We start from the raw sequence: 27747 nt of genomic DNA on the forward strand, positions 1-27747 counted from the left end.
GGCTGAGGCAATATCCTGTATTGGCCCAACTTCTGCTGGGGACAGAGACAGCTCTGGAGCCACACGGAGCCTCTTCCTCGCTGGCAAGTGTGTCTCGCAGCACCCGCCGCTGGGCAAGACACGCTAGGCCCGCGCCTGCCTTGTCTCGCTCCTAGGACTGGGGTAAGAGCGCGCGGACGCCGGGGCTGCCTTGCGCGTCGCTTGATGGACGTGACTTGTAACTGGGTTTTGTTTGGTAACTGCCGAGCTCCCCCGGGCTGATGGCCGGGCTGTTTTCCCGAGGCAGCTGGCACAGGGCTCGGGCTGGGCTAGGCGAGCCCGGCGGAGGGTGTCCCCCGCCCCGCGCCAGTCGAGGCGGAGCAGGGTTGGGGAGGCGCGGGGAACCCGGGCACGGAGGTGGAGCCCTGGCCGAGAATCCCTTCCCTGGCGGGAGGGCAACGCTTCGCGGAGAGGCTGGTGGCCGCCGCCGCCTGCAGCGCAGCCCTTTTCCAGGGGCTCGCTCGGCTGAGCTGCCCGCGGAGCCGGACCCCGGCGCTGCGGCCCCGGGCGGAGGTAAGCGGGAGGGAGGCTGGGTCTGTCCCCCACGGCGCTCAGCCACGCCCCGGGCCCTGCGGGAGGTGAGGCTGCGCGCGGGGACCTGCGCTCTGGGCCAGCCCTGCCACGGACCCCGCCGCTGGGCCGGGGCGGCTCTGCGCCCACAGGGGAGCTAGGGGCTCCCCGCGCTCCTGCAGCACCGCTACTCCCCGGCCAGGTGCTGGCCCCGCGGGGTACACCGCGCCTGGCAGGCGGCCAGCGGGAGCCTGATGCAGTGGCTCTGGGCGTCAGCTCGGATCGCTTGGCAGGTACAAGTTCAGCTTGGCTCTGACTTCCCAGGACGCTCTCAGCTTCAGCCAAAGGGACATATTTTGGCACCTTCCAGCCCCAGCACCTTTAAAAGAGGCAGGCTGGGATTTTCAAACAGGCTCTGTCTGGACTAATTTGTTCACCTGACCTCAAAAGTCAACCCCATTCATTGCCAGGGGAGCAGAGGGACTCTAACACTACTTGCTTTGGAAATCCCAGCGGAATATTTAGTTCTTACAACGCCCCTGTGAAGTAGTTTAGTCCCACTTTATAAATGGAAAAACTGAGCCCCACAGGGCTCATTGGAGGAAGGGGACTTAAAGTGATTTGCCAAAGGTCACACAGCCAGTCATGAATAGAGCCTAGGATTCCAGACTCTACATTGTAATTAAAAACTCATGTCTGACCTGTTCCAGCTGACGGTGGGCTTGGGCTAACAGGCTGTTTGATTGCACTGTAAACCTTCGGACTCAGGCTGGAGCCCAGGCTCTAAGACTCAGCGAGCCTAAAAGTCTACCCCACGAGCCACTTAGCCGGAGCCCCATGAGTCCAAGTCAGCTGGCATAGCTCAGCTACAGGCGTCTAATTGCAGTGTAGCCATATCCCCCGTTTCCTCTTTCGCAACATTCACACTGCACAACACTCCGAGCAACGATAACATTTGTACACTTCAATTTCAAGCTGTGAGCTGTGTTGTTTATAATATATGGATTTAGCACTGATTTTAGTTGCAAATTGTCACATGGTGATTAATAGATATCAGCTGGCATGAGAGTCCATAAAAAACAACTGAGGTAGCTGGCCACATTGCACAAAGCAATTGTTCTAGAATGACATTATCTAAGATTTCTGGACATTGGCCTGCCTGGCACAAAATCAATAAAAGCAAATACGGAGTGAGTGATTTTGAGTTGTTTTAAGACCCTGCTGCAGGGGAGATAACACAGATCCCATGCCACTACTGACCTATCTCAGTTGAGCAACAAGCAGTGACCAAGACCTGTGTGCTGAGCATCATAGGCTAGGTCTACACTACCCACCTGAATCGGCGGGTAGAAATCGATCCCTCGGGGATCGAATTATCGCGTCTCGTTGGGACGCGACAATCGATCCCCGAATCGATGCTCTTACTCCACCAGCAGAGGTGGGAGTAAGCGCCGTCGGCGGGGAGCCGCGGAGGTCGATTTTGCCGCCGTCCTCACAGCAGGGTAAGTCGGTTCCGATACATCGAATTCAGCTACGCTATTCGTGTAGCTGAATTTGCGTATCTTAAATCGACACCCCTTCCCCCCACCCCGTAGTGAAGACCTGCCCATAGTGGATCCAGAGGGACATCAGCAGCATGAATTTCAAAGAGGTGGAGCATTGACGTTGGGGGAGTGACGATGTTCAGCACTTCTAAAAACCAGGCCAAATATCTGAGAGCATTCCTCATTTCTGTGTGTAGCTCAGCAAAGGAAGGTTATCCCTTCTTATTCTACACTCAAGCTGATAAGAGAAAAGAAGTGCTGGCATCTGGCATGGTGGATTTGATTTAAATCATGATTTAAATCACTAGTCAGGAAGACTCGATTTAATCATGGTTTTCTTCATAAAAGTGCATTCTTGTTGGTTTTTATAACCTTAATCCCTTCTTCACAACTCAGAGATAGATGTAGGTTTCATTTTTAGAAGGTACACACTATACATTTTTAAACAGTGATTTATTTTGAAAACTTTTCAGATGAGTTTTACAGCTATATCAGAAAATGAATCATTGTTTGGTTATTTCATTTACCAAAGGTAATTGAAGCAGATATTTATGAAATCACTGGGAGGTGAACTATCTCCAATTCAACAGGTTAATCATTAATATTTGCCATGCTGTATTAGGAGGAGATCATCACCAGACAGACATTTAAATTGTTTTATTTAATTAAACCAACAACGTTAAATATTCTGGATTTTTTTTCTTCAACAGCAAACATAAAATATTTTAACAAAACAAGCATATGTCCCTCGCATCTCACATTTAACTCCAGACTTCTTCTCCTTGTCCAGATCTATTCTGCCCCCAACAATCTTCTATTCATTGAACTTTTTGAAACTTTGCACTTTTAGAGAGAGTAAAGGGATTGACTTTGTGTACACAAATTTGCAGAGGGACAGTAGAGTTGAGGTCTGTCATTTCTCACCTCTATATATTATTTATTTATTTTAAAACATTTTTTTTTGTTAACAAGCATGTTACCTCTGGAGACACAAATCCACAGTTTGAGACCTGCAAAAATAAGCATCTCTGATGGTATCTTCTAGACTGAGCACTGAGTTCTTTGGGTAGATAGAAAGATTAACCTAGATAATCTATACAGAAGCCTGTGGAACCTCATAAAATTGGGTCCTTAATCCATGAACTATGGAACTTATTTACAAAAGTTTTCTTAAACATTACATGAATATATTGTCTCATACTATAGAATTAGAATTTATAATCCCTATTCCATGATGAAATATCTTTGAGCTATAATGTATCTTAATTAAAACTATCTTTAGATAATTTTTTCCTCAAAAAGCATTTTATCAAAAATATCCGATTTAAATAAAAAAATCAGATTAAAAAAACCATTGATTTTTATCCACCCTGGCATCTGGGCATGGAAGAATTTTGGGCACTCTGCTAGCTCTTTATTAAATAATGCTCGTACATTGCTTTGAAAAATGTAATCACTCCTTCCACCACCACTGGAAATATTATTATCCCCCTTTTACAGAGGAGCAAACCAAAACCCAGAGTGCCAGTGCTGGAAATCAAACCCAGGTGTTCCTATGTCTTTGTCCTGCTCTTAGTCTACCATGCTGCCTTTTTAAATTTTTGTTTGTTTATCCCATTTTTATAAAGCCAATTAGAATATATGGCTTAGGTAAGAAAGGCATGGCAAACAGTTATTCACATTATAAACACTTAGGGAAGCATTCTTAAAAGCACTCAGTGTTGGTCAAATCCTGCTTCCACTGACATCAATGATAAATCTCCCATTATTTTAATGGGAGCAGTTAAGCCATCACTTCACGCTTTTAAAAATTCCACTCTTAATTTACTTTTTCTTTATTTACAGACTGGGAACAGTTAGGTGAACCTTCCTCCTCTCTGCCCCTACTCCTGGGAATGCTGGGGCTTTATGTAAAATGGAATCTGGTTTGGAACCAGCTCAGGTATGAGAGGAGTCCAAACTAAAATCTTTCAGCCATTGATTAACCTTTAATTGGATTAAAGATGATATCTAATTGACTGTTCTTCACTATTGGCTCCTTTTCATATGCAAAGCTGCCTTTCGTCCTGGTTATTTAACTATCATCTACTGCACCTGCCTGTTTATAGTAAAAGCAAGTAAGTTACATGTACATAAACAACTGATACTATAAATTCTGTAGATAATTGGGATTGGGAAGATTTCAAATCTAGACAAAAGCCTCATTGTTTTAGTAAATTGATTATGATGTTTAGTGGAAGCTAGAAAGTATAATGAATACAGAATGAAACATTCAGATAATCCTGAGAAGTTTGTCTATCAACTCATTGGGGAGATAATTCAGGGGAATGCATACCTTTAATTCTAGGAGCTTAATTTTCAGTTATATATTAATTACAGCCTCCAACTGCACATTTTTATTTGATGAAAAACTATAAATTACTTATTTTTATAGACAGCCATTTTCCAAGCCGTCATTGCTGAGGTGTAAGTGGAGGATTTGATGTCAAAAAGATTTATTGATGCAAAGTCATCTTCAGGGTACCTTGGCTATCTCTGCAGAAGCTGTTGAACCTGAGTTTTTTGTATGCAGTCTTATTCAAGGGCTGAGAAGAGAGCTAGGGAGGTTATCTGGTGCTGGCTCTTTGCTTTAGAGCAGAAGTTCTCAAACTGGGGGTCGGGACCCCTCGGGGTCACGAGATTATTATGTGGGGGGTTGCGGGCTCTCAGCCTTCACCTCAAACCCCACTTTGCTGCCAGCATTTATAATGGTGTTAAATATGTAAAGAAGTGTTTTTAATTTAAAAGGGGGGTTGCACACAGAGGCTTGCTGTGTGAATGGGGTTACCAGTATAAAAGTTTGAGAACCACTGCTTTAGAGAGCAGCTACATGAGGGACAGGCTCAAGTGGTCATAAGTGGATGATAAACAGTAACAGCCTGTCTCCAGTGGATGAAGGCATAGCCTGTAAAAAAGAACTTATGTCAACATCAGTAAATGTTCAAGCAATATTGCTCTGAAAGAGAATTAGTTGGTTTTGAGGATCGGCTCAGTTACACAACTGATATACCCCTAAATAAGATTATGAGTTAGAATGGTCTTGCAGGGGTAGTACTGGTTCTCAATTAACTCAGGTTAAAGCAGGAACATACATGTGAGTCTGGGCATGTCCTGTGTTGTGGCAGAAGAGTGCAATGTGACGCACCTAGCCCAGCCAGATAGCTTCCAGCTGCTGGAGTGAGTACTGGGGAGCCTCCTGCAGCCACCACCACCACCTCCTCAGACTCAGAACATTTCCCTAAAATATCTCGTCTTGGTCGGGGGCAGCAGTTTTGACAAAGGCTTAAGGTTTGGCCGGGGTTTTCTGTGAACTGGCTGGAATCTAGTGGCCCTATTTGTAATTTGGTGCGAGACTTTGGAATCTATAGAAAATTGGCTGCTCCCCAAGCCTTTTGCACTCCTTCATTTCTTTTGTTTGCATCTTCTTTATATCAGCTAGCTGAATTTCTTGAGGTGAGTCTATACTGCCACAAATATCTTTTTATACCATGTGAGTTGACTTCTCTTTGCATAGGGTGAGTAGATACATGTTTATCTGTCTCTGTAGTTAAGATTTATAAACTGTGATTGGCTTAAAAATCATGAAATTTTAAAAAATAATACCTTTGGGGTCTTTTTATTTGAATTGTAGAGTTGAACCTTTGGGTGGGGGGAAGTCCCAGTTCTTCGAGTGCTGGTCCCTATGTGTATCCCACATGTGGCTATGCATGAGAATCATGTGCCCGAGTCTGGAAATTCTTCAGAGCAGTGTCCATTGACCCGCACATGCGCAGTAGCTTACCTCGTGCTCTTGACCCAGGGTATACAAAGCAATACAGGTCAATGCCTCTCCAGTTCCTTCTTACTGCTGCATGGCCTGAGTCGGAATCGTGTCCTTCTGTGCATAACCTGCAAACTCAACTCCTTGTAAATAGCTTTATATCTAGTTTAGTAGTTATAGTTAGCATAAATTTATAGTTAGTATAGGATAAGCCCTCCGTACCCCTCAATCGGGGGACTATGCCCAGAGTCCTAGGATTCAAGAATTGTGTCTCCTGCTCTTGCTCCTTCTCCATCAGTGATGGGCATCAACAGTGCCTGCACTGCCTGGGTGAAGCACATATATCTGCAAAGTGCTGTATCTGCTAATCTTTTCCACCCAGAACTAGCGAGGCATGAGAGCTCTGTCTCAGGAAGTTTCTGATGGAGGAGGCTATAAGGCCTCGCTCCAACCCGGGCCTGCGAGACATCCCTGTACAGTGGCCTCAACTGACTAACAGCGCCCCTCCAAGCATGGGCCTCAGAGCAGAGCCATTACCACCAAAGCCCAAAGATGACTCTTACTGGGCTCTCCATGAAAGTAAGGTGCATTCTCATGGGCACAAGGATAGATCCCCACAGAGGACATAAGAAATGCATTTCCTCCCCAAGTCAGTCCAGGTCAGGTACGATGTCGCAGATGGAACCCATGGAACCTGCTCCACCAAAGACCTTCCCAGGTTAGAGGGTGAGGCATGAAAGAAAAGGGATCCAGGTAGTGACAGCAGGACCGAAGTGAAAAGCCAGATACTTGCCAGCTCATTAATGAATGCAAGTCCAGACCCATCATCAGTGCAGAGCTATTTATCTAAAGACTGAACAATAGCAACAGATGAGCCAGGTTCTTCAGGCATCCCAGCTGGAACTCCCTGGACTCTGGGCCCTACAGAGACCTTCGTAACCCCGAAGGATATATTTGTCTGTTATCCACAGTCTCTGCTCTTCGTGGGCCCTGCCCTCCTGAGAGAAATCCTTAAGCCTGGTGGAGGAATCGTTACTGATGTCTCAGGAGCAGTTACATCCCCTGGGCAGGAGTGCCGCAGTACCAACAGTGGAATTGGAATCAGAAGAGCTAGAGGAGATGGAGGCACAAGTATCTCAGAGAAAGCATAGGAGTCCCGACAGGCATTCAAGAGGCTACCTACCAGCACTCTGGACACGAACCCCCAAAGAGACCTGGTACAGATTGGGACTATCAAGGCTGATGGACCCCTCCTTCTTGGGGCCTTGGGACCTTATGGCAGACACCCAGACCCCTCTCACGTGTCATACCGCTCCTCTCCCTCTCGGCAGCTGGCTCCGTTGGTGTATGAGGAGGAAGAGCTGGAACTGGGTCCGACAGTACCAACAATTCCGATGGGGACTTCCTTATCATCCCTGGACGATGCTGTCACTCCTTTGTTGTCCTCTCTGCCGGATAACCATCAGCAATACCAGGAGCTGTTGCAAAGGGTAGCTAATAATCTACGGATCCCATTGGAAGAGGTCCAGGACCCTCAACACTGGCTCTTGGACATTTTACAACCACAAGGCCCGACTAGAATAGCTCTTCCAATTAATGAGCCTATATTAGATCTGGCCAGAGCAGTTTGGCACATACCTGCATCTTGTGCCCCTATGCCAAAAAGACACTACTTTGTTCCTGCCAAGGGAGCTGACTTTATATTTTCCTATCCTACCCCTAACTTGCTGTTGGTACAGGTGGACATGGAAAGAACTAGGTCACAGAAATCCATTCCAGCAGAGTAGGGCCCAAAGACACTGGACCTCCTAGCAGGAAGGTCTTCTCTGCAGATCTGCAATTTCGTATAGCTAATTACCAAGTCTTATTAGCAAAATATGATTTCAACACCTACATCTGACCTGCAGATTTCAGAGACAACTCCCAGTGGAAGACTGAGCCCAATTCCAGTCTTTTCTGGATGAAGGAAAACTAGTGACGAACTCTGCTCTCCACGTTGTAGTGTATGCTGCAAATACTGTGGAGATTATATGAGCATCTCCCAACCCCAAGTTCCTAGTTTAAAGCTCTTTTAATCAGTTGTGCCAACCTCCATTTCAGAAATCTAGTTCCCTCCTTCCTTCCTCAGGTGGAGTCCATCCCATGAGAACAGTCCTCTGCCTATGAATGCCTCCCAGTGGTCAAACATTCCCAAACCCTCCTTATAGCACCAATCATCATAATCTTGTCTTGCCCTCATTCTCCTCCCCTAGGGACAGGCAGAATCCTACTGAAGATCACCTGAGCTTCCATTTCCTTAAGCGTCTTCCCCAGTCTGGCATAGCTTCCCATGATGCATTTCAGCGAGAATCTAGCTGTGTCATTTGTTCCCACATGAAGGACAGTCATTGGATTCTTTCCTGCTCCCATTAGGATCCTCTTCAGTCTCAGGTCCACATCCCCTATTTTAGCTCCTGTCAGACAGCACATCCTTCTGTTCTCCGGATCAGCTCTGGTGACTGGCCTGTTCTTCTTAGTAGGAAGTCACCAATCATGTAGACCTACCTCTTCCTGGTGTAATTCTCCAGGTTTCCTCCTGTTCTTTCTGACTGCAAGTCCTCTTGTCTTTTATTCTCATTTGCAATCTTTGCAAGTCATCCTGAATCCCCCTGGGGCTCTGAACTTTTCCCATCTTTGACTCTTTCCCCTCTTCTTATAAGACTAGACATTCTTCTCTTCTTCCTTGTCGACCCACCTTCTGTTACAGCCTGCTGTGCCCCTTCTTCATTTTCCAGCTCCGCAAACCTGTTCCTGAGCTCTATTTCTCCTTCAGTAGCTGGTCTTTTCCTCTACGTGGTTCTTATAGGCATGTGCTTCCATTGGCCACTTTCCTCATCCAGCAGTCTGTCTCCCCATAGAGTTCTTCAGTCCAGCTTGCATCTGCAAGTCTTGATTTTTTTCCTTCAGTCTCCTCTCGCCTTCCCTCCATCATCTGTTCAAATCCCCTTTAAAACTCAACCAGAATTTCCACCTGCATCTCCAGACCTCGGATCTTCTCTTCCATCAGCTTTATCAGATACTTCATACAAACAAAGCTATCACAAGGTAACAACACAACTAGTTTTGTCAGGGAAGACCAGACACTGCTTTGAAGAATTTCCGCACTTGGGCGCGTGGTGCGCATGTGTACCCACGTCACGTGTGGAATACAGATAGGGATCACACATCTTGAAGAACCTTCAGTTACACTAAGTAACCTCTCATTTCAAGTTTTTCTCTGCAAGCATGAGAGAGCGAAATTTAATGTGGTGGGGTTTTTCCCCTTATACTTACATGAATTCAGGCTTTAAGAAAAAGAACACTTATTGCAAGGGTTGACCACACTATCGCTTAATGGATAGCAAGACACAAAAGCACTGCTTTTCCCCCAATGGGTGAAGTGATTCTTAGCTTCTGAGATCTCATCTTTAGTTGCCCCCTCTGCGTGTCCCAAGCTCTGCCACTTGGTGTTTCTCGTCTCTCCTTCTGACAAGTAACTTCTTTCATTTTCTCATGCCTAGAACAGCCTTCCTGGCCCAATACATCCTGTACCTCCACATACCTCCTCAGAACTCACCAATCAGCTTTCTATGGGTCACTGCTTCCTCAGCCCCCCTTTGGACAGTAACGGACTGTTACTCCATTTTTTTTAAATTCAGAGGAACTAATGAGATGCTCTACACAATAATAGACCTCTCTCATGAGCTTTCTCACTCCCTCTATTCCCGCTCTTCACCCTATATCCTTATGTCTCACACAGAAAGTTCTCTAGTGCAATGACAGGTCACTTGTAGGTGTCTGTACAATCCCAGTCAGACTTATGATGCTGTAAAAATAAGTTGCAGCCCGTTTCAAGTGTGTTCTATCCTAGGCCCTACTTCAGAAGAAAGCTAAGCCAGTGTCTCTCAAAATCTGACTTTTCTCTATCTTCATTCCAGGAGAAAGTGGAACTATGCACATGGCTTTGCCGCAGACACTCTTTTGTAAGTTGTAAATTGTAAGTTCCTACACAGTTGCTCCCAAGCGTAGTTCTATCCAGAATTCCAGACATACCATACCCCAAACACAGGTCTGTCTGCTTTTTGACCCTGCCAGAAAAACAGAACCTTTTAATTTTCTGAGGTCGGCAGGGGAGCATGCTCATCTTTGGTCTTTGTGGATGGTGTAGATCCCATGACATGATTTTTTTTAATGTGAGTAAGAGATTACATCAATGGCCTGTGCCAAAATGTTCCCTCTTCTTCTCTCCTTCTTCTGTGTGCTGTGCGTCTAGGCCAAAATGTTCAAACTTGAGCATCTAAAGTTAGAGACCTAAATAAATTACTCTAGTTTTTCCAATAGTGTTTAACATCCAGCAACTCTCATTGGTTACATCATAAGGTTTTGTCAGCTGGATCCGGGGGCAATAGGATCTTTGAGAAGCTGAGAAGGCATCAGAGATGGTTTGGGATTGTGAGGTAAGCATATTTAGCTGGATATTTCTTAAAACCATCAGCAGTGAAATAGTTAACAATGTTAAGATTTAAATGGTTAGCTTTAGGTTTCAGAGTTAAAACTCCATTGAGCTGTTCATAGCTCTCAAAGCTAGTGTTTCAGGCTGGCTGCAGACTCAGGCAAACTTCACTGCATTGTTTTACACTCAGTTCATGTTTTTAAAGATCTCTTAACATGATGTCTAGGACCCTGGAGAGCCTTTATCACCTTTGTTACCCTTTTCTGTACTCTCAGTATTTCTTAGCTTCACAACTGTGCACCATACTCCAGGGGTCATCGTGTCTGCTCCTTGTGCTCTTTTTCTGCGAGTGATACAAACCTCTGTTCTCTTTGCACTCTTAACTCCTCCCAGACATTCAGAAGATGGGGTTTAAGGATCTCTTCTCATCAGTCCCGCGCCTTTTTTTCATCAGGCTCTGGCTATCTTTTATCACCTTGAATATGTCTCTTTTGCTGTTTGTCCAGTCCTCTCCTAATTGCTTCGCATTAAGTTGCATGAGCCTCCTCAACCCCATTTTTCCTAATTACCTGTAGAAGTAGATATGTCCCCCTTGGGATTCAGCTGTCACTCTTAGTTCTAGGCACTGGCCTGCCTATTCCTTTTGCCAGTTCCTTGATGTATAGCATAAACAAGATAAGCATCAAGGAGTGAGTGTTGGTCCTAACATGTCACTTACCACCTATCTGATCTGTAGCCATTCAATGCTGGTCTTCCCTGACAAAACCAAGTGTGTTTTTACCTATCCCACTGTAAAAACATAGAGGAGACGGGTCACTTTCATTTTATTGAGGTAAACTAGGCAAGGTCAGCCATGGGTCAGACAGGTGCCTTGTCTCCATTTAGGCTTTTACAGCAAATTAGCTGTTGCGTTTGTTATCTCGCTGTAAAACATCACTTTGTTAAATAGTGAAGACAAAGCCTTCGCCAATGTTCTCTGGCTTCTGTTACCAAGCCAAGTTGGTTAAGGTTTGTTTTTTTTAGTCAACTCATTTCACCATTGTACTTGTGCTTGTTAACTTTATACACATTTTAACCTTGAAGACAATACTCTATTGAAACTCTACTTGAAGCTCTAGAGTACATTCTGTACATTACTCACCATCTACTCTTCATTGCCATTTCCTCAAAGGTTTTAATCAGTTTTGTCAACCCTGACCTCCCTTTTGTAAATAAGGGCTGTCTCTAGCCAGCCTATAACTGCCCAAGTTCTTTCCTGTTACCTTTCTGATCCTTCCAGGTCAGAGTTTTGGTCTTGGCTGGATTTCTAATTAACTTGTGAGAGTATCTAAGGATCCCTCATCTCTGTTCTAGCTGCTGCTTTGTTTGAGACATGGTTCAGAATAACTACTAATCTTCTTGGTTGCTCAATGACTAGATTAAAAAAAAAACTATTTAAAAACACACAGATTCTTCCCTGTGGCAATTCCTATTCTAATCAGAGCAATTAAAATTCTTCTCATGTGGGAGTTTTCAAGGAATATTGAGAGTCAACACAGATTGAGTTTGGGTTTGTGAGCCAGGAGCAACTGAGCTCTAATCCTGGTTCTGTGGCTCTGGGCAAGTCCTTTAACATCTCTGCCTCAGTTTCTCCAGAGGTAAAATGAGGGTAATACTTGTCCTCACAAGAGTGTTGTAGGGATCAATTAGTTGTCTTAATTGATTGTCTTAAAGTGCTTCAAATGAACCACACTGATACTATTAGCCTTTTTCAAAAAGGCCAAATTCTCTCCGACTTCACTGCTGTTTTGAGAGACACTAGCAACACAAAGGGCCGGAAACTGATCCATTTGGCCTGCTGAGAAATTTCCCCACTGTGGCAGAATCCTCAGCTGGAATAACGAGCAGAACCAGCTCCTTTGTCCAGTAGAGGGGACATGCCAGTGAGGGGGAGGAAATGGTTTGTGGTTGGAACACTCAGACTATGTTCAAATGGCGGATGGCTCATTGGGAGTCATCGGGAGCTATAAACATGGCTTAGAGCAGTGGTTCTCAACCTTTTTGGGCTCAGGACCCAAATGTTTATGACATATCGCGACCCAGTAAATAGTCTGGGAGTTGAGGCCCTGGGGTGGTTTCAGGCAGGTCCTGCCCTGCCCGGAGGGGTTGGGTCCTGCCCTGCACTTACCCCACAGTGGCAGCTCCTGTGCTGTGGGGCTGGCTGGGGTTGGCTCTCCACTCTCTGGTAGGGTTACCATAGTTCAACACTGAAAAAAGAGGACACTCCACGGGGGCCCTGGCCCTGCCGCAACTCCGCCCCTTCCCCACCCCCATTCCAACCCCTTCCCCAAAGTCCCTGCCCCAACTCTGCCCCCTTCTCTGAGCACCCTGCATTCCCCCTCCTCCCTCCCGCTGTGATCTTGGTTGGGGGTTGCTAAGTACTTCCCTGCTCCCCCCTTGCCCTGCAGCCCCTGCACCCCTTCCCGCTCCTGCAGCCTCTGTGCCCTGCAGCCTCTACACCCCCCACCTTCCCTGCTCCTGTGCCCCCTACCCCTGCAGCCTCTATGCCCCTGCCTGCCCTGCTCCTCCTTGCCCTGCATCCCCTGCACCCCCCACCCGTCCCTGCAGCCTCTGCACCCCACCGCCTGCCCTGCCCCTGCCTGCCCTGCTCCTCCTCGCCCTGCAGCCTCCGTGCCCCCTGCTCCCCACTCACCCTGCAGCCCCTGCACCCTCCTGCCCCTGCAGCCTCTATGGCCCTGCCTGCCCTGCTCCCCCTCACCCTGTAGCCCCTGCGCCCCCAGCCTGCCCTGCTCCCCCGCTTACCCGGCAGCCTCTGCCTGGCGGGGGCTTCGGACGCTCAGCGGGGACCGGGACAGCGTGGGTCCCTGCCGCCCCGGCACATGCCGCACTCCCTGCCCCGCGCCGCAGCCTCCTTCCTGCCGCTGCCAAGCACGTTCCCCGGCCTGTCTGTCCTCGCTGGAAACAGCTCCCGCGGCGCTGGGTTCCGAGCCGCGCAGGGTGACGGGGCCGCAGGAAGGGTCCCCGCAGTGGCCGGGGGGTCCCCACCCGCGAGGGAAGCCCGAGCCGCTGGCTGGGCCCGGCCTCCCCATGGTCCTGCGGACTCGGCTGGGGCGCACGGTCTGCCCGGCCTGCGGGGGCAGCAGCGGTCCCTCCGCCGCCTTCTGTGGCTGCGCTCTCCCCCTCCCCCCGCCCAAGCTCGCTACACTGTAGCCGGGCGGCTGGGCTGCGCTGCGGACTCGGCGGGTCATGCTGGGGCCGGGCAGACCCTGGCTTATGCCTCCCTATTTTCCTGGACATGTTCGGCTTTTTGGAAATTCCCCCAGACAGGGTTCTGAGTTCTAAAAAGCCGCACATGTCCGGGGAAATCCGGATGTATGGTAACCCTACTCTCTGGGTGTTGCACCCCCCTTTGCCCTGCAGCCTCTGTGACCTCTGCTCCCCTCTTGCCCTGCAGCCCCTGCACCCCCCAACCCCGGCAGCCTCTGTGCCCCCTGCTCCCCACTCGCCCTGCAGCCTCTGCACCCCCACCCCTGCAGCATCTGCGCCCCCCGCCTGCCCTGCTCCCCCGCAACCTCCGGGGTTGCAGCGCTGTTCAAAGTTGGCCTCGCCCCCCTTTCCCTCCCCCCCCGAACTGGACCAAATTTGTGTGAGTGGAGTTGTGACCTGGCTCATGGGGTTTCAGTGCCACTCCCTCAAATTTAGCCTACTCGGACTCACATCACGACAGCTGGGCCAAACCTGAGTGGTGCTGGGACCCCAGAGGTTGCAGTATCTGGAGCAGGGAGGCAAGCCCAACTCGGAGGGGGCGTGTGGCTTCGGGCAGCGTGGCGTTCTGGGGGGACGGGGATTTCGGCAGCACTGGGGGGGTATGGCGGTGCTGCGTGGCGCTCGTGGGGGCTGGGGAGCGGCCCTCTTCTTTTTTGCGTGGGGCGGCAAAAAAGTTAGAGCCGGCCCTGGACTTAATACAGCTTTGAAACTTTACTATGCAGAAGAAAAATGCTGCTTTTAACCATCTTAATTTAAATTAAACAAACACAGAAACCATTTCCTTACCTTATCTGAGCTTTTTTTTTTTTTTAACTTTAATGTTTTGTAGTTCATGTTTAACACAGTACAGTACTGTATTTGCTCTCCCCCCCCCCATTGCCTGATTGCGTACTTCCAGTTCCAAATGAGGTGTGTGATAGTCCGATCAGTTCGTAACTCTGGTGTTCGTAGGGTTCTACTGTATATTAGAGCTAAACCCACTCAGTATTATGATGCCCATTTAAGAAGAGAGTAAGGGATCACATTCAGTACATAGCCCAAAACACTGTTAAAGCCAATATTTTTTTTCAGATTGTAATTATTGGGATGAAATTCAGCTCCAGAATATTCAAAGCAATTTAACAATATTAATGAACAGGTGACAGCTCAGAGGGGGGAAAAATCTTGGCACTTTTTTTTTGTTAATAAATAATTGAATCTGGTCTAATCAGAGGAGAGCAGCAATGCAATTAGTCATGAGGGCAAAGATGTCGACAACCAGGCTTTTCTTATCTGGCCAATATAACAACCACCTAAAACCAATTTTACTGTAAATTGTACCTTATTTTCAAGAGCTTTACTATGGCCTAGATCAACATAATAAACAATCCCCTTGTCAATTGCCTTACTAACCATTTAAAAAAGAGAGATTAGGTTAGTCTCGCATGGTCTGTTCTCTTAGAAGCTTTGCAGACTTCCCTATAACATATAATGCCTTTGTCAGCTTCTGTCATCAATGTTTTATCAAGTTCTCCAGAATTTTATTTGGGAGTGGAGTTAGATTAATTATATTATAATTTCCTGGTTCTCCATTTTCTCTCTTTTTTTTTAAGCAATGGGAGTGGTCCTCCAGTCCCACACTGAACAGCAAGACGAGGTTGACTATATAATGGTAGCAGAATGGGGAGATCCTTTAATATTCTGGGAAATAAAGCACCCAGGATCTGGGACTGAGTCAGATTCAAGTTCTGTGAGCACAGTGCTGGTGAGGATGCTATCATCACCCTCTCCTGGTACATTTGTGACATTGATTTGGAGACATTCACCATCTGGTCACTGCATCACATTCTCTGTAGTAACTCAGATCCCACCCCATCTAACATCCCATCACAGGCCACGGGGCATATTTACTGCTAATAGTCAAAGATCAATTAATTGCCAGATTTAGGCTATCCCATCATACCATTCCCTCCATAAACTTATCATGCTTAGTCTTGAAGCCAGATATGTCTTTTGCCCCCACTGCTCCCCTTGGAAGGCTGTTCCAGAATTTCACGCCTCTGATGGTTAGAAACCTTTGTCTAATTTCAAGTCTAAACTTCCTGATGGCCAGTTTATATTCATTTGTTCTTGTGTCCACGCTGGTACTTAGCTTAAATAATTCCTCTGCCTTCCTTGTATTTATCCCTCTGATATATTTATATAAAGCAACCATATCTCCCCTGAGCCTTCTTTTGGTTAGGCTAAACAAGCCAAGCTCTTTGAGTCTCCTTTCATCAAACAGGGTTTCCATTCCTTGGATCATCCTAGTAGCCCTTCTCTGTACCTGTTCCAGTTTGAATTCATCCTTCTTAAACATGGGAGACCAGAACTGCACACACTATTCCAGATGAGGTCTCACCAGTGCCTTGTATAACGGTACTAACACCTACTTATCTCTGTTGGAAATACCTCACCTGATGCATCCCAAGACCGCATTAGCTTTTTTCACAACCATATCACATTGGCAATTCATAGTCATCCTGTGATCAACCAATGCTCCGAGGTCCTTCTCCTCCTCTGTTACTTCCAACTGATGCGTCCCCAGCTTATAACAAAAATTCTTGTTATTAATCCCTAAATGCATGACCTTGCACTTTTCACTATTAAATTTCATCCTATTACTTTTACTCCAGTTTACAAGGTCATCTAGATCTTCCTGTATGATATCTTGGGCCTTCTCTGTATTGGCAGTACCTCCCAGCTTTGTGTCATCCACAGACTTTATTAGCACATTCCCACTTTTTGTGCCAAGGTCAGTAATAAAAATGTTAAATAAGATTGGTCCCAAAACCGATCCCTGAGGAACTCCACTAGTAATCTCCCTCCAGCCTGACAGTTCACCTTTCAGTATGACGTGTTGTAGTCTCCCCTTTAACCAGTTCCTTATCCACCTTTCAATTTTCATATTGATCCCCATCTTTTCCAATTTAGTTAATAATTCCCCATGTGAAACCGTATCAAATGCCTTACTGAAATCGAGGTAAATTAGATCCACTGCATTTCCTTTGTCTAAAAAATCTGTTACCTTCTCAAAGAAGGAGATCAGGTTGGTTTGGCATGATCGACCTTTTGTAAAGCCATGTTGTATTTTGTCCCAATTACCATTGACCTCAATGTCCTTAACAACTTTCTCCTTCAAAATTTTTTCCAAAACCTTGCATACTACAGATGTCAAACTAACAGGCTAGGGCAGAGGTGGGCAAATCATGGCCACATACGGCCCACAGGACCGTCCTGCCCGGCCCCTGAGCTCCTGGCCCGGGAGGCTCGCCCCACCATGGGCGTAATGCTCTGGGAGGTGGGACTGTGAGTTCCTGGGGCAGCGCAGCTGCAGAGCCCAGCCTCACCCAGTGCTCTGTGCTGCATGGTGACGGCAGCGGCGTGGGCCAGCTCCAGCTGGGTGGCGCAGCTGTAGCGCCACCAGCCACCAGTGCTCCAGGCAGTGTGGTAAGGGGGCAGGTAGCGGGGGGGTTGGAGAGAGGGCAGGGGAGTTCGGGGGTGGTGGTCAGAGGGCGGGGATGTGGATAGGAGTCAGGGTGGTCAGGGGGAAGAGGGGGTTGGATGGGGTGGCAGGGGGCAGTCAGGGGACAGGGAGAAGGGGTGGTTGGATGGGGCAGGAGTTCCAGGGGGGCCATCAGGAATGAGAGGAGGGGTTGGATGGGGCGGCAGGGGTCCAGGGGCGGTCAAGGGACAGGGAGCGGGTGTGTGTGGATGGGGCAGGGGTCCCAGAGGGGCCATCAGGGAACAGAGGGGTTGGTTGGGGCAGGAGTCCCGGTGGGGGGGGGGGCAGATAGGAGACAAGGTGGGTGAAGGAATATCTTTTATTGGACCCACTGGTGTTGGTGAGCAAGACAAGTTTTTTGATCTACACAGGACTCTTCTTCAGGTCTGCGGAAGGTACTGAGAGTGTCACAGCTAAATACAAGATTGAACAGATAGTTTAGCATAAATAGTTAGGGACCATTCAAGGCAAAGGGGCCCATTAACACCCCCAGCATAGGACAAAAAAGGGGGTTAGTGGGTTACACATTGTTGTAGTAAGCCATAACACCAGTGGCTTTATTAAGACCATGATATTTAGTGTCTAGCAAAATTACAACTTTCAGCTCCCAGGCTTGTCTTTTGAAAGTGTTGTGATAAGTCTGACCTATCAGTTCTCATCCTCAAAGGAAACCTGCCCAATATGCAGAGAGTATACATGCTGATGAATGCGGAATCCGCAAAAAAGACTAGTCAGTACTTGCAGGTTCTGGGAGATATGCAAAATTTACCCTACACTTCAGACAGCCAATGTATTTCCTTTCCTGTCTAAAAAAGTGAGCAAACATTCTCAAGTATTGGCAGGGACAATGTGAATCCAAACAGGATGGCAACATCCTTCCCTGGTCTAATTAGCTTTATTGGCAACACTTGGCAAAAAACATCAGGTCTGCATTGCTTAAAAAACAAAAACCGTTGAACAAATGCTTTGGTTATAAATATGCTGCTTTTTTTAAAGAGGGGAATGGTGAGTGCTTTGCTTCAATGGACGGTTCTTTAGATTAGCTAGTGCTTCTCTCAGGGCAGGTCTACACTAACCCCCCAATTCGAACTAAGGTACGCAACTTCAGCTACGCGAATAACGTAGCTGAAGTTCAAAGTACCTTAATTCGAACTTACCTCGGTCCAGACGTGGCAGGCAGGCTCCCCCGTCGACTTCGCGTACACCTCTTGCTGAGCTGGAGTACCGCAGTCGAGGGCGAGCACTTCCTGGTTCGACTTATCTCGTCCAGACAAGACGCGATAAGTCGAACCCAGAAGTTCGATTTGCTTGCCGCCGAACTACCGGGTAAGTGTAGACCTACCCTCAGTGTCCCTCCCCTTCTCCTACCAATGGGATTTCTTCATTCACCAGATGCCCTTAGGAGAACACTGAGGTTCCACAAGGGGCCCGGCCTACTGCAAAATTCACCCTAAAACTACAGTCAGCAAGAGTGCTTCCTTTCATCTACACTGGGAAATCTTCTAACCAGTTTTAAAACCAGTTCACCTCAAAAGAGTTTCAGAACCTGCTTAGAGCTGTAGAGTAGGCCAGTTTTAGGCTAAGGCAACCTGAGCTGTTTTTACTGAGCCAGTTTAACCCCTGCTGAGAGGGAACTCAGAGCCTGGAGCTGGAATATTGAGATGGAGTCTCAACATACACACGCACTGGTCGGTCCTGGGGCAGGTGAAGCTCCATTTCTCATTATAGAAGTTCCCTTCCTGCTACACTAAGAGCTGGATGGTGAGAGGACCCATCTGTTATAGCTAAGGGTACGTTACTTGCTAGAGCAAGGTCTAGGAGTCACGTGAGCCTCCCTGTTCCCAACTCTCCCGGTCTCCGTTTTTTTTATTTCCTTCTGACGCCTAGGCAGGAAAACAAAATGAAGCTTGGATTCATGTGTCTAAATCCTGCAGCCATGGATCTGGAACTTTCAATGCCATGGTTCTCAATAACATATTAACCGGTTACCTAATCCCTCTTCTCAACAAGGCTGGTGTGGATACATAGCCCAAGTACACCTCTACCCCGATAGAATGCGACCCGATATAACACAAATTTGGATACAACGCGGTAAAGCAGCGGGGAGCCCCGGGCCCTTTAAAGCGCCACTCGAGCCCCGCTGCTTTACCACGTTATATCCGAATTTGTGTGGAGCCTCGGGCCCTTTAAATCCCCACCCGAGCCCTGCTGCCAGAGCTCCAGCGGTGATTTAAAAGACCCGGGGCTCCCTACAGCAGCTGGAGCACCGGGCCCTTTAAATCACCACCCGGGAAGCCGGTCCAGTCCGGCACAGCGTACCGGCTCTTGCCAGTACGCCATACTGGACCAAACCTGATATAACACGGTCTCACCTATAAGGCGGTGAGATTTTTGGGCTCCCGAGGACCGCGTTATATTGGGGTAGAGGTGTAACTGGGTAGTGTACTTAGGATTTCTGCAAGGTTATTTTGGAGCAGGAACGTGTTTGCCCGAAACATCTTGGGGGCTCAGCTACTACCCTGATGCGGCCATATAAGTGACCAACAGATTTTTTTAGGTTAAAATGCCATCTGTTTTCACATCTCACTCTAGAGCCATGATGGATCCCTGGCTGCCTTCTGGCCCTACATGCAGGGCCAGCTCCAGGCACCAGCCCAGCAAGCAGGTGCTTGGGGCGGCCAAGGGGAAGGGATGGCAAGTCGGGCTCTTTGGCAGCGGGTCCCTCGATCCCTCTCAGAGGGAAGGACCTGCCGCCGAATTGCCGCCGAAGAAGAAAGCGACGCGGTAGAGCTGCCGCCGATCGCGGCTTTTTTTTTTTTTTTTCCTTCTTTTTTCCGCTGCTTGGGGCAGCAAAAACCCTGGAGCCGGCCCTGCCTACACGTCTGTGTACCCAGAAGAGAAATCCTGAGTATATGCATTGGTGTGATGAGCATTGGTCTGATGAGCATTGGTCTGTCAGTAAGTTCTGCATACATTAAATCTTTGGTCAGATCACATTGCACCAGTAAAGGGCAAAGAATAGATTCTTGTTTATGCTTCAACAACAGAAAGAGTAGCCTGGTCTACATTTGGAAGTTGCACCAGTATAATTAGCTCAGTTAAGGGTGAGATTTTTTTTTACAGAAGTATTTATACTGGTATATCCCATATGCCGGACGCAGTCGTACTGGTATAAAGGTCCTTTACACTGGTAGAACGTATTCTCCTTCCACCATGGGATATGCTAGATCAGGGTATGACTATACTGCAAGTGTTGCAGCATAGACACTAGCTACAGCAATGGAAGGGTTTCCCATCGCTGTAGTAAATCCACTCCCTTGAAAGGCTGGAGCTAGGATGATGGACGAATTCTTCCGTCAACCTAGTGGTGTCTTAGGTTGGCTTAACTGCGTCTCTCGGGATGTGAATTTTTCGCACCCCTGAGCAGAATAACTAAGTTGATCTACGTTTTAGGTGTAGATCAGGCCTTAGTATATGCATGTACACGCTAGGGTGTTGTACCAATTTAACTCTCACAGTATAGGTAAAGCAGTACAAGTTTTAATCTGTAGACAAGCCCAGAGAGACAGAACTTCCCATGCTGTTCTATCTTATTTCCACTCCCCCGCCCCCACACACATACTTTTCAGCTCTCTATGGAGATAAAGCTGATGCTGTCATTCATTTAAAAATAGTTGGACTCCTAGTGGAATTTGCAAAACACCGTAGAATGTCAATTAAATTTGCTCCAGCAACACACAACTCCAGTCGGTTTTATGGCTAAACAAATATATTTTTACTGATCCTCCGTGTAGTTTTCCATGTTATATTGTGTTAAAGGAATGCTATCAGCTACCTCTAGATTTAGATTATGTAGATTGTTTTGCTAATAGAAAGAACCGCTGATGTAAGGAGTGGTTCTGAACTTCTCCCTGTGACAAGAGTGAATGGAAAAGGTCGCTTATTGTCATCACTCTTGCCAGTCCACACAAAGCTCCAAGTTTTCAGGAGTACACTGGTCCCACGAAAATATTGGAGGAGCAAACGGTTTATCCATTAGCCCCTCTCTGCAAGCAGACTCGAGATAAAGGCGGGATTGTATGAGGACACATGGCCTGATGGATACCTCCTTAACGTCTGATAGCAGCCAAACCCCGAACTATAAAGGGTTGGAGAATTTTTCAACAAAACATTTTTCTGATGTAAAAATGAGATTTCTTTTTCCATCAAAAATTGCTCCAGTTCCCCTCCATTTTCTGAGATCCTCAATCTGAACTTGTTGCAGTTCACCTAGTGCTAGATTTATATTGCTTGCCTGCACCACGGCCGTTATTTTACTTGTGGCTTTGTTTTGTTAATTCTGTGATTTTGCTTAAACTTAAAAAACAAAAATGTTTGGACAAATAGCAGGCATAGAAGTGTTCATCCTGAAAGTGAAAGACGAATGTTTAATAAAATAATAGCATATGATACTTGGAGATTAGAGACATTATATTTGCAACATCAAATATAGTGGTGAATATAAGCACCACCATGGTAATAAATAAAAGTGAAACTCACCAGTCTATTTTAGGACCCAAGCGAGTGAAGTGGAAAATGTAAACAAGGAGTCTAAATGGTGAAATGTATAATAATTTTTTAAATAATCTAAGCAGTTTTAGTAACAAGTAAAGGTTTTTAAATATATATATATTCACTGTTGACAGTGTATCTCTTAAAAGGCAGGTTTGACCAAACCTCTGGGATAGAAAAGACAAATAGTAAAAGAGCCCTTTGCAAATTAAATTATCGAGGATAATCCCCTATAGATTTTGTCAAAATCTCCATTAGATTTCTTTCAGAGTGGTAGCCGTGTTAGTCTGTATCAGCAAAAAGAACAGGAGTACTTGTGGCACCTTAGAGACTAACAAATTTATTTGAGCATAAGCTTTCGTGGGCTAAAACCCACTTCATCGGATGCATGCAGTGGAAAATACAGTAGGAAGATACATATACACAGAGAAAATGAAAAAATGGGTGTTGCCATACCAACTGCAATGAGAGTAATCAATCAAGGTGGGCTATTATCAACAGGAGAAAAAAAAACTTTTGTAGTGATAATCAGGATGGCCCATTAGATTTCTGTTGTCCATGCCTGCAATTTACTTTCTTTGGCCCAAATCCTGAATTCCTTACTCAAGCAAACTATGCATTAATCTTAGTGGGTATTTTGCTTGAGTAAAGACAGTGTGTAGGGTCTTCAGGATGTGGCCTCTTCTCCAGTATTGCCAACATCAGTCCTGTTCAAGAATTATTGGTGGATTATTTTTATGTGCTGTCTAGTGTTTGAGCATTTAGGGTACATATTTTCAAACTTTTCTCTGCAGCCATGACAGCTAGAAACTTAATTTAAAAATAAATAAATAGGACAGCTGAGATTCTCATGTAATCATATGACTGGAGGAATACGGGGCTTTAACAGAAAAACTACCAAATATTGTGAGATTCATGATAAAATTGCGAGAGTTGACAATGCTGCAGTACCATTGGAATCCCTGTTGTCCAATCTGTGAATTAAACTGGATAAGTGTGTAATTTACTGTTTGCAATGTATTTTTTTTTTTTTACTGTCTCAAAAGTCTGTAAAACTTGTGAGTACTAAACAAACAGTATTCATGGTTTCACTACTACAGAGCTGAGTTCAGCATAGAATCTTGAAATCATTTACTCTTACTGTGATGCTTCTGGGAAATCTCTGCCATTAGTGAAACAGTACAGTCAATCGATAACAACAATTAATGGGATTGACCTACTTGTTAAATACTGGATCAGGGCCTATCTTTTTCTCTATGAAGTAAATTTATTTAGCAACCACTATATGGCCAGCAGGGATTTGGTTTGACAAAAACTTATGCTTATTAAGTTTGAACACATTAGGCTGTAGAGTACAAAAATTCTTACTCTGGTTGTCAGCCAAGCAAACATTTCAGCGAATGCTTTTTAGAAAGGAGAGGCGGGTAGTTGCAATCTTTAGTAAATACATATTAAACAAAAGCATGCAAGTAGTCCTTTTAGTGCTGACATCTTGCTCTGTGTTATGCAGTAGGCAACGTAAGGACAGTGATTGCTCTGAAGAGATTACAGTTTAAAAGAGAGATGTTTAGCTGACAGGATGCATGAAGAAATCCAGAGTGGGGAAAACCCCAAAGTCTACATCAGTTAGATGCATTCATTACATTCACGCATTGCTATGCAAAATCTGACTGTCTACAGTACATCAAATGTAATCTTTTAATAAGCAGTAGGCTGTAAACAGTAGATTTGTCCCACACAATAAATCAGTGACCTTAATACCATATGCTAGATCTCTTGCGAGCTTCATTTGTACTGGAGAATATTTTAAGATGACTAATAGCAATAAGAATGATATCCTCCCCATCAACCTCTTTCCTGTGTATGCTTTTAAAGCATTGCTCTCACCATAAAAAACAACTTCATATTACTGGACTAGTCCCAGAGATTCTGAAACTCCAAATGAGCCTTTTCCTTTTAAACCTATAGCTGAGTCAAACTCTGCTGTGTTCAATTCAGAGTTTCTCCGCTGATGACCAGAAATCTTATGGGTGCTCCAAAAAGAAAGCATGCCATTTTTTTAATACTATTTCTGGAAGTGCCTTGTCTGTGAGACTATTGACATGTCATTGTTATCCATTGGAATTGTCTGACCTAGTCCCACTAGCAATGAGGAGTGGGGAGGAACATGGCAGTGATTACACTGTTCAGAAGGGTAGGTGATTATCTCAATACTTTTGTTAACCTAAAGCCTCTGACCATACTATCCAAACTTTTAAAAAACAGTCTGGCTAACTTTGAATAAGGACTGAGTTTCAGGGTAATGTACCAGTGTTGTCACATCAGGGGTGCAACTGTTAAATATTTGGACCAAGATTTTGAAAAGTGACCAATAATTTTTGGGTGCCCATCTTAAAATTCTTTGCATGGAACTTGATTTTTAGAGTGGGTTGCTCACCATTTTCTGGAGCCCATCCACTGAACATCAGCTCCCTTTAAAGTGTTTCAGATTGTATACTCAAAAACACATGCACCCAAAATCCCTCATGATTTGAAAATCTTGGCCTTGTTTTTTTATTCTGTTGCATTAAAACTTTGCTACAAAACTTTATTGGTCAGACAGCCAATTTTATATTTTGTTCTTACAACTTTCTCTCTCTTTTCATGCAGCATCACAATGTTACATCATCTAGTATTTCTCTTAGGAATGTCACTGGTAACCAAAGAAATATTTGCATTTACAAGCTGCTATTCCGATGGCCAAATTGCCAGGTATTATTTTTGTAACCTCACCGAGGTTCCACCTGTGCCCAATAATACAGTTATACTCTGGCTAAATTTCAACAAAATCAGGCAAGTGAATGCATCCTCCTTCCCTCTGCTGGAACAGTTGCAGATTTTGGAAATTGGAACCCAGCTTGTTTCTTCTGTTACCATAGGGAAAGCAGCTTTTAGGAACCTGCCAAACCTTCGAAACTTAGATTTAGGAGACAATAAGATACTTCATCTCGATCCTGATGCTTTTGTGAAGTTGTCAAATGTACAAATACTCCGGCTATATCACAACAGTCTTGAGGAGTCCATTCTGGAAGAAGACTATCTTCGAGATATGATCTCCTTAGAATATTTGGATCTTTCTGGAAATGAGATCAAAAGCCTTCGCCCTCATCGCTTATTTTACCGTCTAAAATCCTTGCAAATTGTGGACCTGAAAAACAACTGGATACCCATCTTATGTGAAGGAAACCTTGATAGCTTCCAGGGAAAATTCTTCACATTGTTTATTCTCAATTTTAATAAATTATACTACCCAATTTCTATGGACTGGGCCAAGTGTGGAAATCCTTTCAAAAACATAGCCCTGGACACCCTGGATCTTGGTGGCAATGGCTGGGGTGTAGATATAGTGCAACACTTCTGCACAGCTGTGAATGGGACTTCAATTGTTTTTTTGAAGCTTAGCCATCACATAATGGGTCCAGGATTTGGCTTTAAGAACTTAAAAGATCCAGACCAAGATACATTTGCAGGGCTAGCAAGAAGTGGCGTTCGCTTACTGGATATTTCACATGGTTTTATTTTCTCTCTCAATCCCTATGTATTTCAGAGCCTTGGTGATCTGGAATTGCTGAACCTTCACAACAACAAGATAAATCAGATCCAAAAACAAGCATTTTTTGGTCTGGGAAACCTAGGAACTCTCAACCTGTCATATAACATTCTGGGGGAGCTCTACGATTATACTTTTGAGGGGCTTCAGAATGTGATGCATATTGATTTGCAACAAAATCATATTGGAGTAATTGCTGGGAATTCGTTCAGAGATTTAAGAAGGTTAAAGTTGGTGGATCTCCGGGACAATGCCATTAAAACTCTCCCTTCTTTCCCAGCCATGATCACTCTTCATTTAAGTGACAATAAGCTATTATCTGTAAGGAACCAGAGTATAAATGCAACAATCCTTGTCTTGGAAAGAAACAGACTGGACAATCTGGGTGATCTTTATATTCTTTTACAAGTTCCAGATGTGAAGTATATCTTGTTAAGACAAAATCGTTTATCTTATTGTGTTAAAAGTGTTGATGTTATAGAAAATAACCAGTTAGTCTACTTGGATCTAGGAGAAAACATGTTAAAGCTTGTGTGGGACAGAGGTTTATGTTTGGATGTGTTCAGGGCACTTTCCAAACTAGAGGTGCTCCACCTGAATAACAACTACCTTACTACCCTTCCACAGGATATTTTTAGTGGTCTAACATCATTAAACAGACTTAACCTAGCCTCCAACCTGTTGTCTTATCTTTCTCCTGGTGTTTTCCCTGAGAGCCTAAAGACACTTAATATTTCTGAAAACCAACTTCTTTCACCTGCCCTTGAGCTCTTCATGACTTTGAGTATCCTGGATATAACAAATAACAGGTTTTTCTGTGATTGCAGTTTAAACACCTGGACAGCACGGTTAAATCAAACCAATGTGACCTTAGCTGGCTCAGAAAATGACACATACTGTATACTCCCACCTTTGTTAACAAGGGTTCCACTCTCTTCAGTGGCACTTGATGGCTGTAATGAAGACGAACTCCAGAAGCCTCTACAGTTCTCACTGTTCATCTTCACTTCAGTCACTCTGATAATGTTCCTAACAGCAGTCATCATTTTTAGTCACTTTCGGGGGACTTGTTTTGTCTGGTATAAGACCATCAAAGGTGCTATGCTAAAAGAACGTAAGCAAGCAATAGATACAAGTGCATATCAATATGATGCATATTTATGCTACAGCAACAGAGACTTTGAGTGGGTCCAAAATTCATTGATAAAGCACCTGGACTCTCAGTACTCTGAGAAAAACAGATTTACTTTGTGCTTTGAAGAGAGAGATTTCCTGCCTGGGGAGGAACAGATCACCAACATCCGTGATGCCATTTGGAACAGCAGGAAGACCATTTGCATTGTGACAAGGCAGTTCCTCAAGGATGGGTGGTGCGTGGAAGCCTTTAATTTTGCCCAGAGCAGATTCTTTTGTGACCTGAAAGATGTCCTCATTATGGTTGTGGTTGGGTCACTTTCTCAGTATCAGCTGATGAAATACAAACCGATTAGAGTCTTTGTGCAAAGGAGTCAGTACATGCAGTGGCCTGAAGACCATCAAGATGTAGACTGGTTTTTAAATAACCTTTCTCACCAAATTCTGAAAGAAAAAAAAGTGAAAAAGAAATCCAGTGTTATAGAAATGCAAACTGTAAGGACAATCTCGTAGTTGGGAGGGTTGTTCATGGTTCATATTATTAGTGCTATAAAACAGATTTTTGTAGTTACATTTTTGCTTGTGGCTTGACAGTTACTTAAATATTCTAAATCCATTTCCACCTGTGGCATGGCAAGAAAGAAGTATGGGCCATGCTTCAGCTTTCCCTGACAAATGGATAGAATATAACTTCCTTGGTTTAAGTTTTAATAAATATGGCGTCAGCTTTAAAGTCACCAGCAAATGGAATTAACAAAATTCAATTACTCTAGGAACTATGGCCCATATTTTCAAAAGAAGTCACCAAGTATGGGTGTCTCAAATTTTGGGTGTTCAGATTAGGACACCATGGGTCTGATTTTCAGAGATGCTGAGTGCTCACAGGTCCCCACGACAATGGAAGGAGTGGGTACTCAGCAATTACAAAAACCAGGTGCATGTTATTGCAAGTTAGGCACCAAATTTATAGGATTCTTGAAAATTTGGGTCCATGTGCTGAAAGCCCCTACTAACCAAACTGAATGGGCACATTAACTGATGGCAGTGCCACATTAAGGTCTTGCAATGTCTAGTCCTACCATTCACCACCAGGTCCCCTACTAAGAGAATGTTTTAGTGGTCATTATCCTTGCTTGTGATGTTGCATGATCAAGATGGTGTGGGTGTTGGGGAAGTCATGTACATGTCGCTCACATACACCCACACACCCACTATTGGGTACCATTTTTCACAGAACATCATCATTTTGTAAAGCCACACCACATAGTATTCTTTTTTTTTTTTTTTTTTTTTTTTTTTTTAAGGGGGGGTTTTACCTCT

General features: G+C 45.2%; 1 protein-coding gene across 5 annotated transcripts; it reads left to right on the plus strand.

Moving 5' to 3' along the window:
• TLR5 (toll like receptor 5) lies at nt 1–27591 on the plus strand. Of its 5 annotated transcripts, none has more exons than XM_054024173.1 (3): nt 1–162; nt 3939–4035; nt 24354–27591. In XM_054024173.1, exons 2-3 carry the CDS (start codon nt 3989–3991, stop codon nt 26938–26940), a joined length of 2634 nt encoding a protein of 877 aa, XP_053880148.1. In that variant the 5' UTR covers nt 1–162; nt 3939–3988; the 3' UTR covers nt 26941–27591. The 5 variants fall into 5 exon arrangements, with proteins under 5 accessions (XP_053880148.1, XP_053880147.1, XP_053880150.1 ...); XM_054024172.1 differs by lacking the exon at nt 1–162 and adding an exon at nt 458–552; XM_054024174.1 differs by lacking the exon at nt 1–162 and adding an exon at nt 769–842.
• The last annotated feature ends 156 nt before the right edge of the window (nt 27592–27747 follow it).

This window comes from Malaclemys terrapin, chromosome 3 (assembly GCF_027887155.1).
Source record: "Malaclemys terrapin pileata isolate rMalTer1 chromosome 3, rMalTer1.hap1, whole genome shotgun sequence".
Lineage (NCBI taxonomy): Eukaryota > Metazoa > Chordata > Testudines > Emydidae > Malaclemys > Malaclemys terrapin.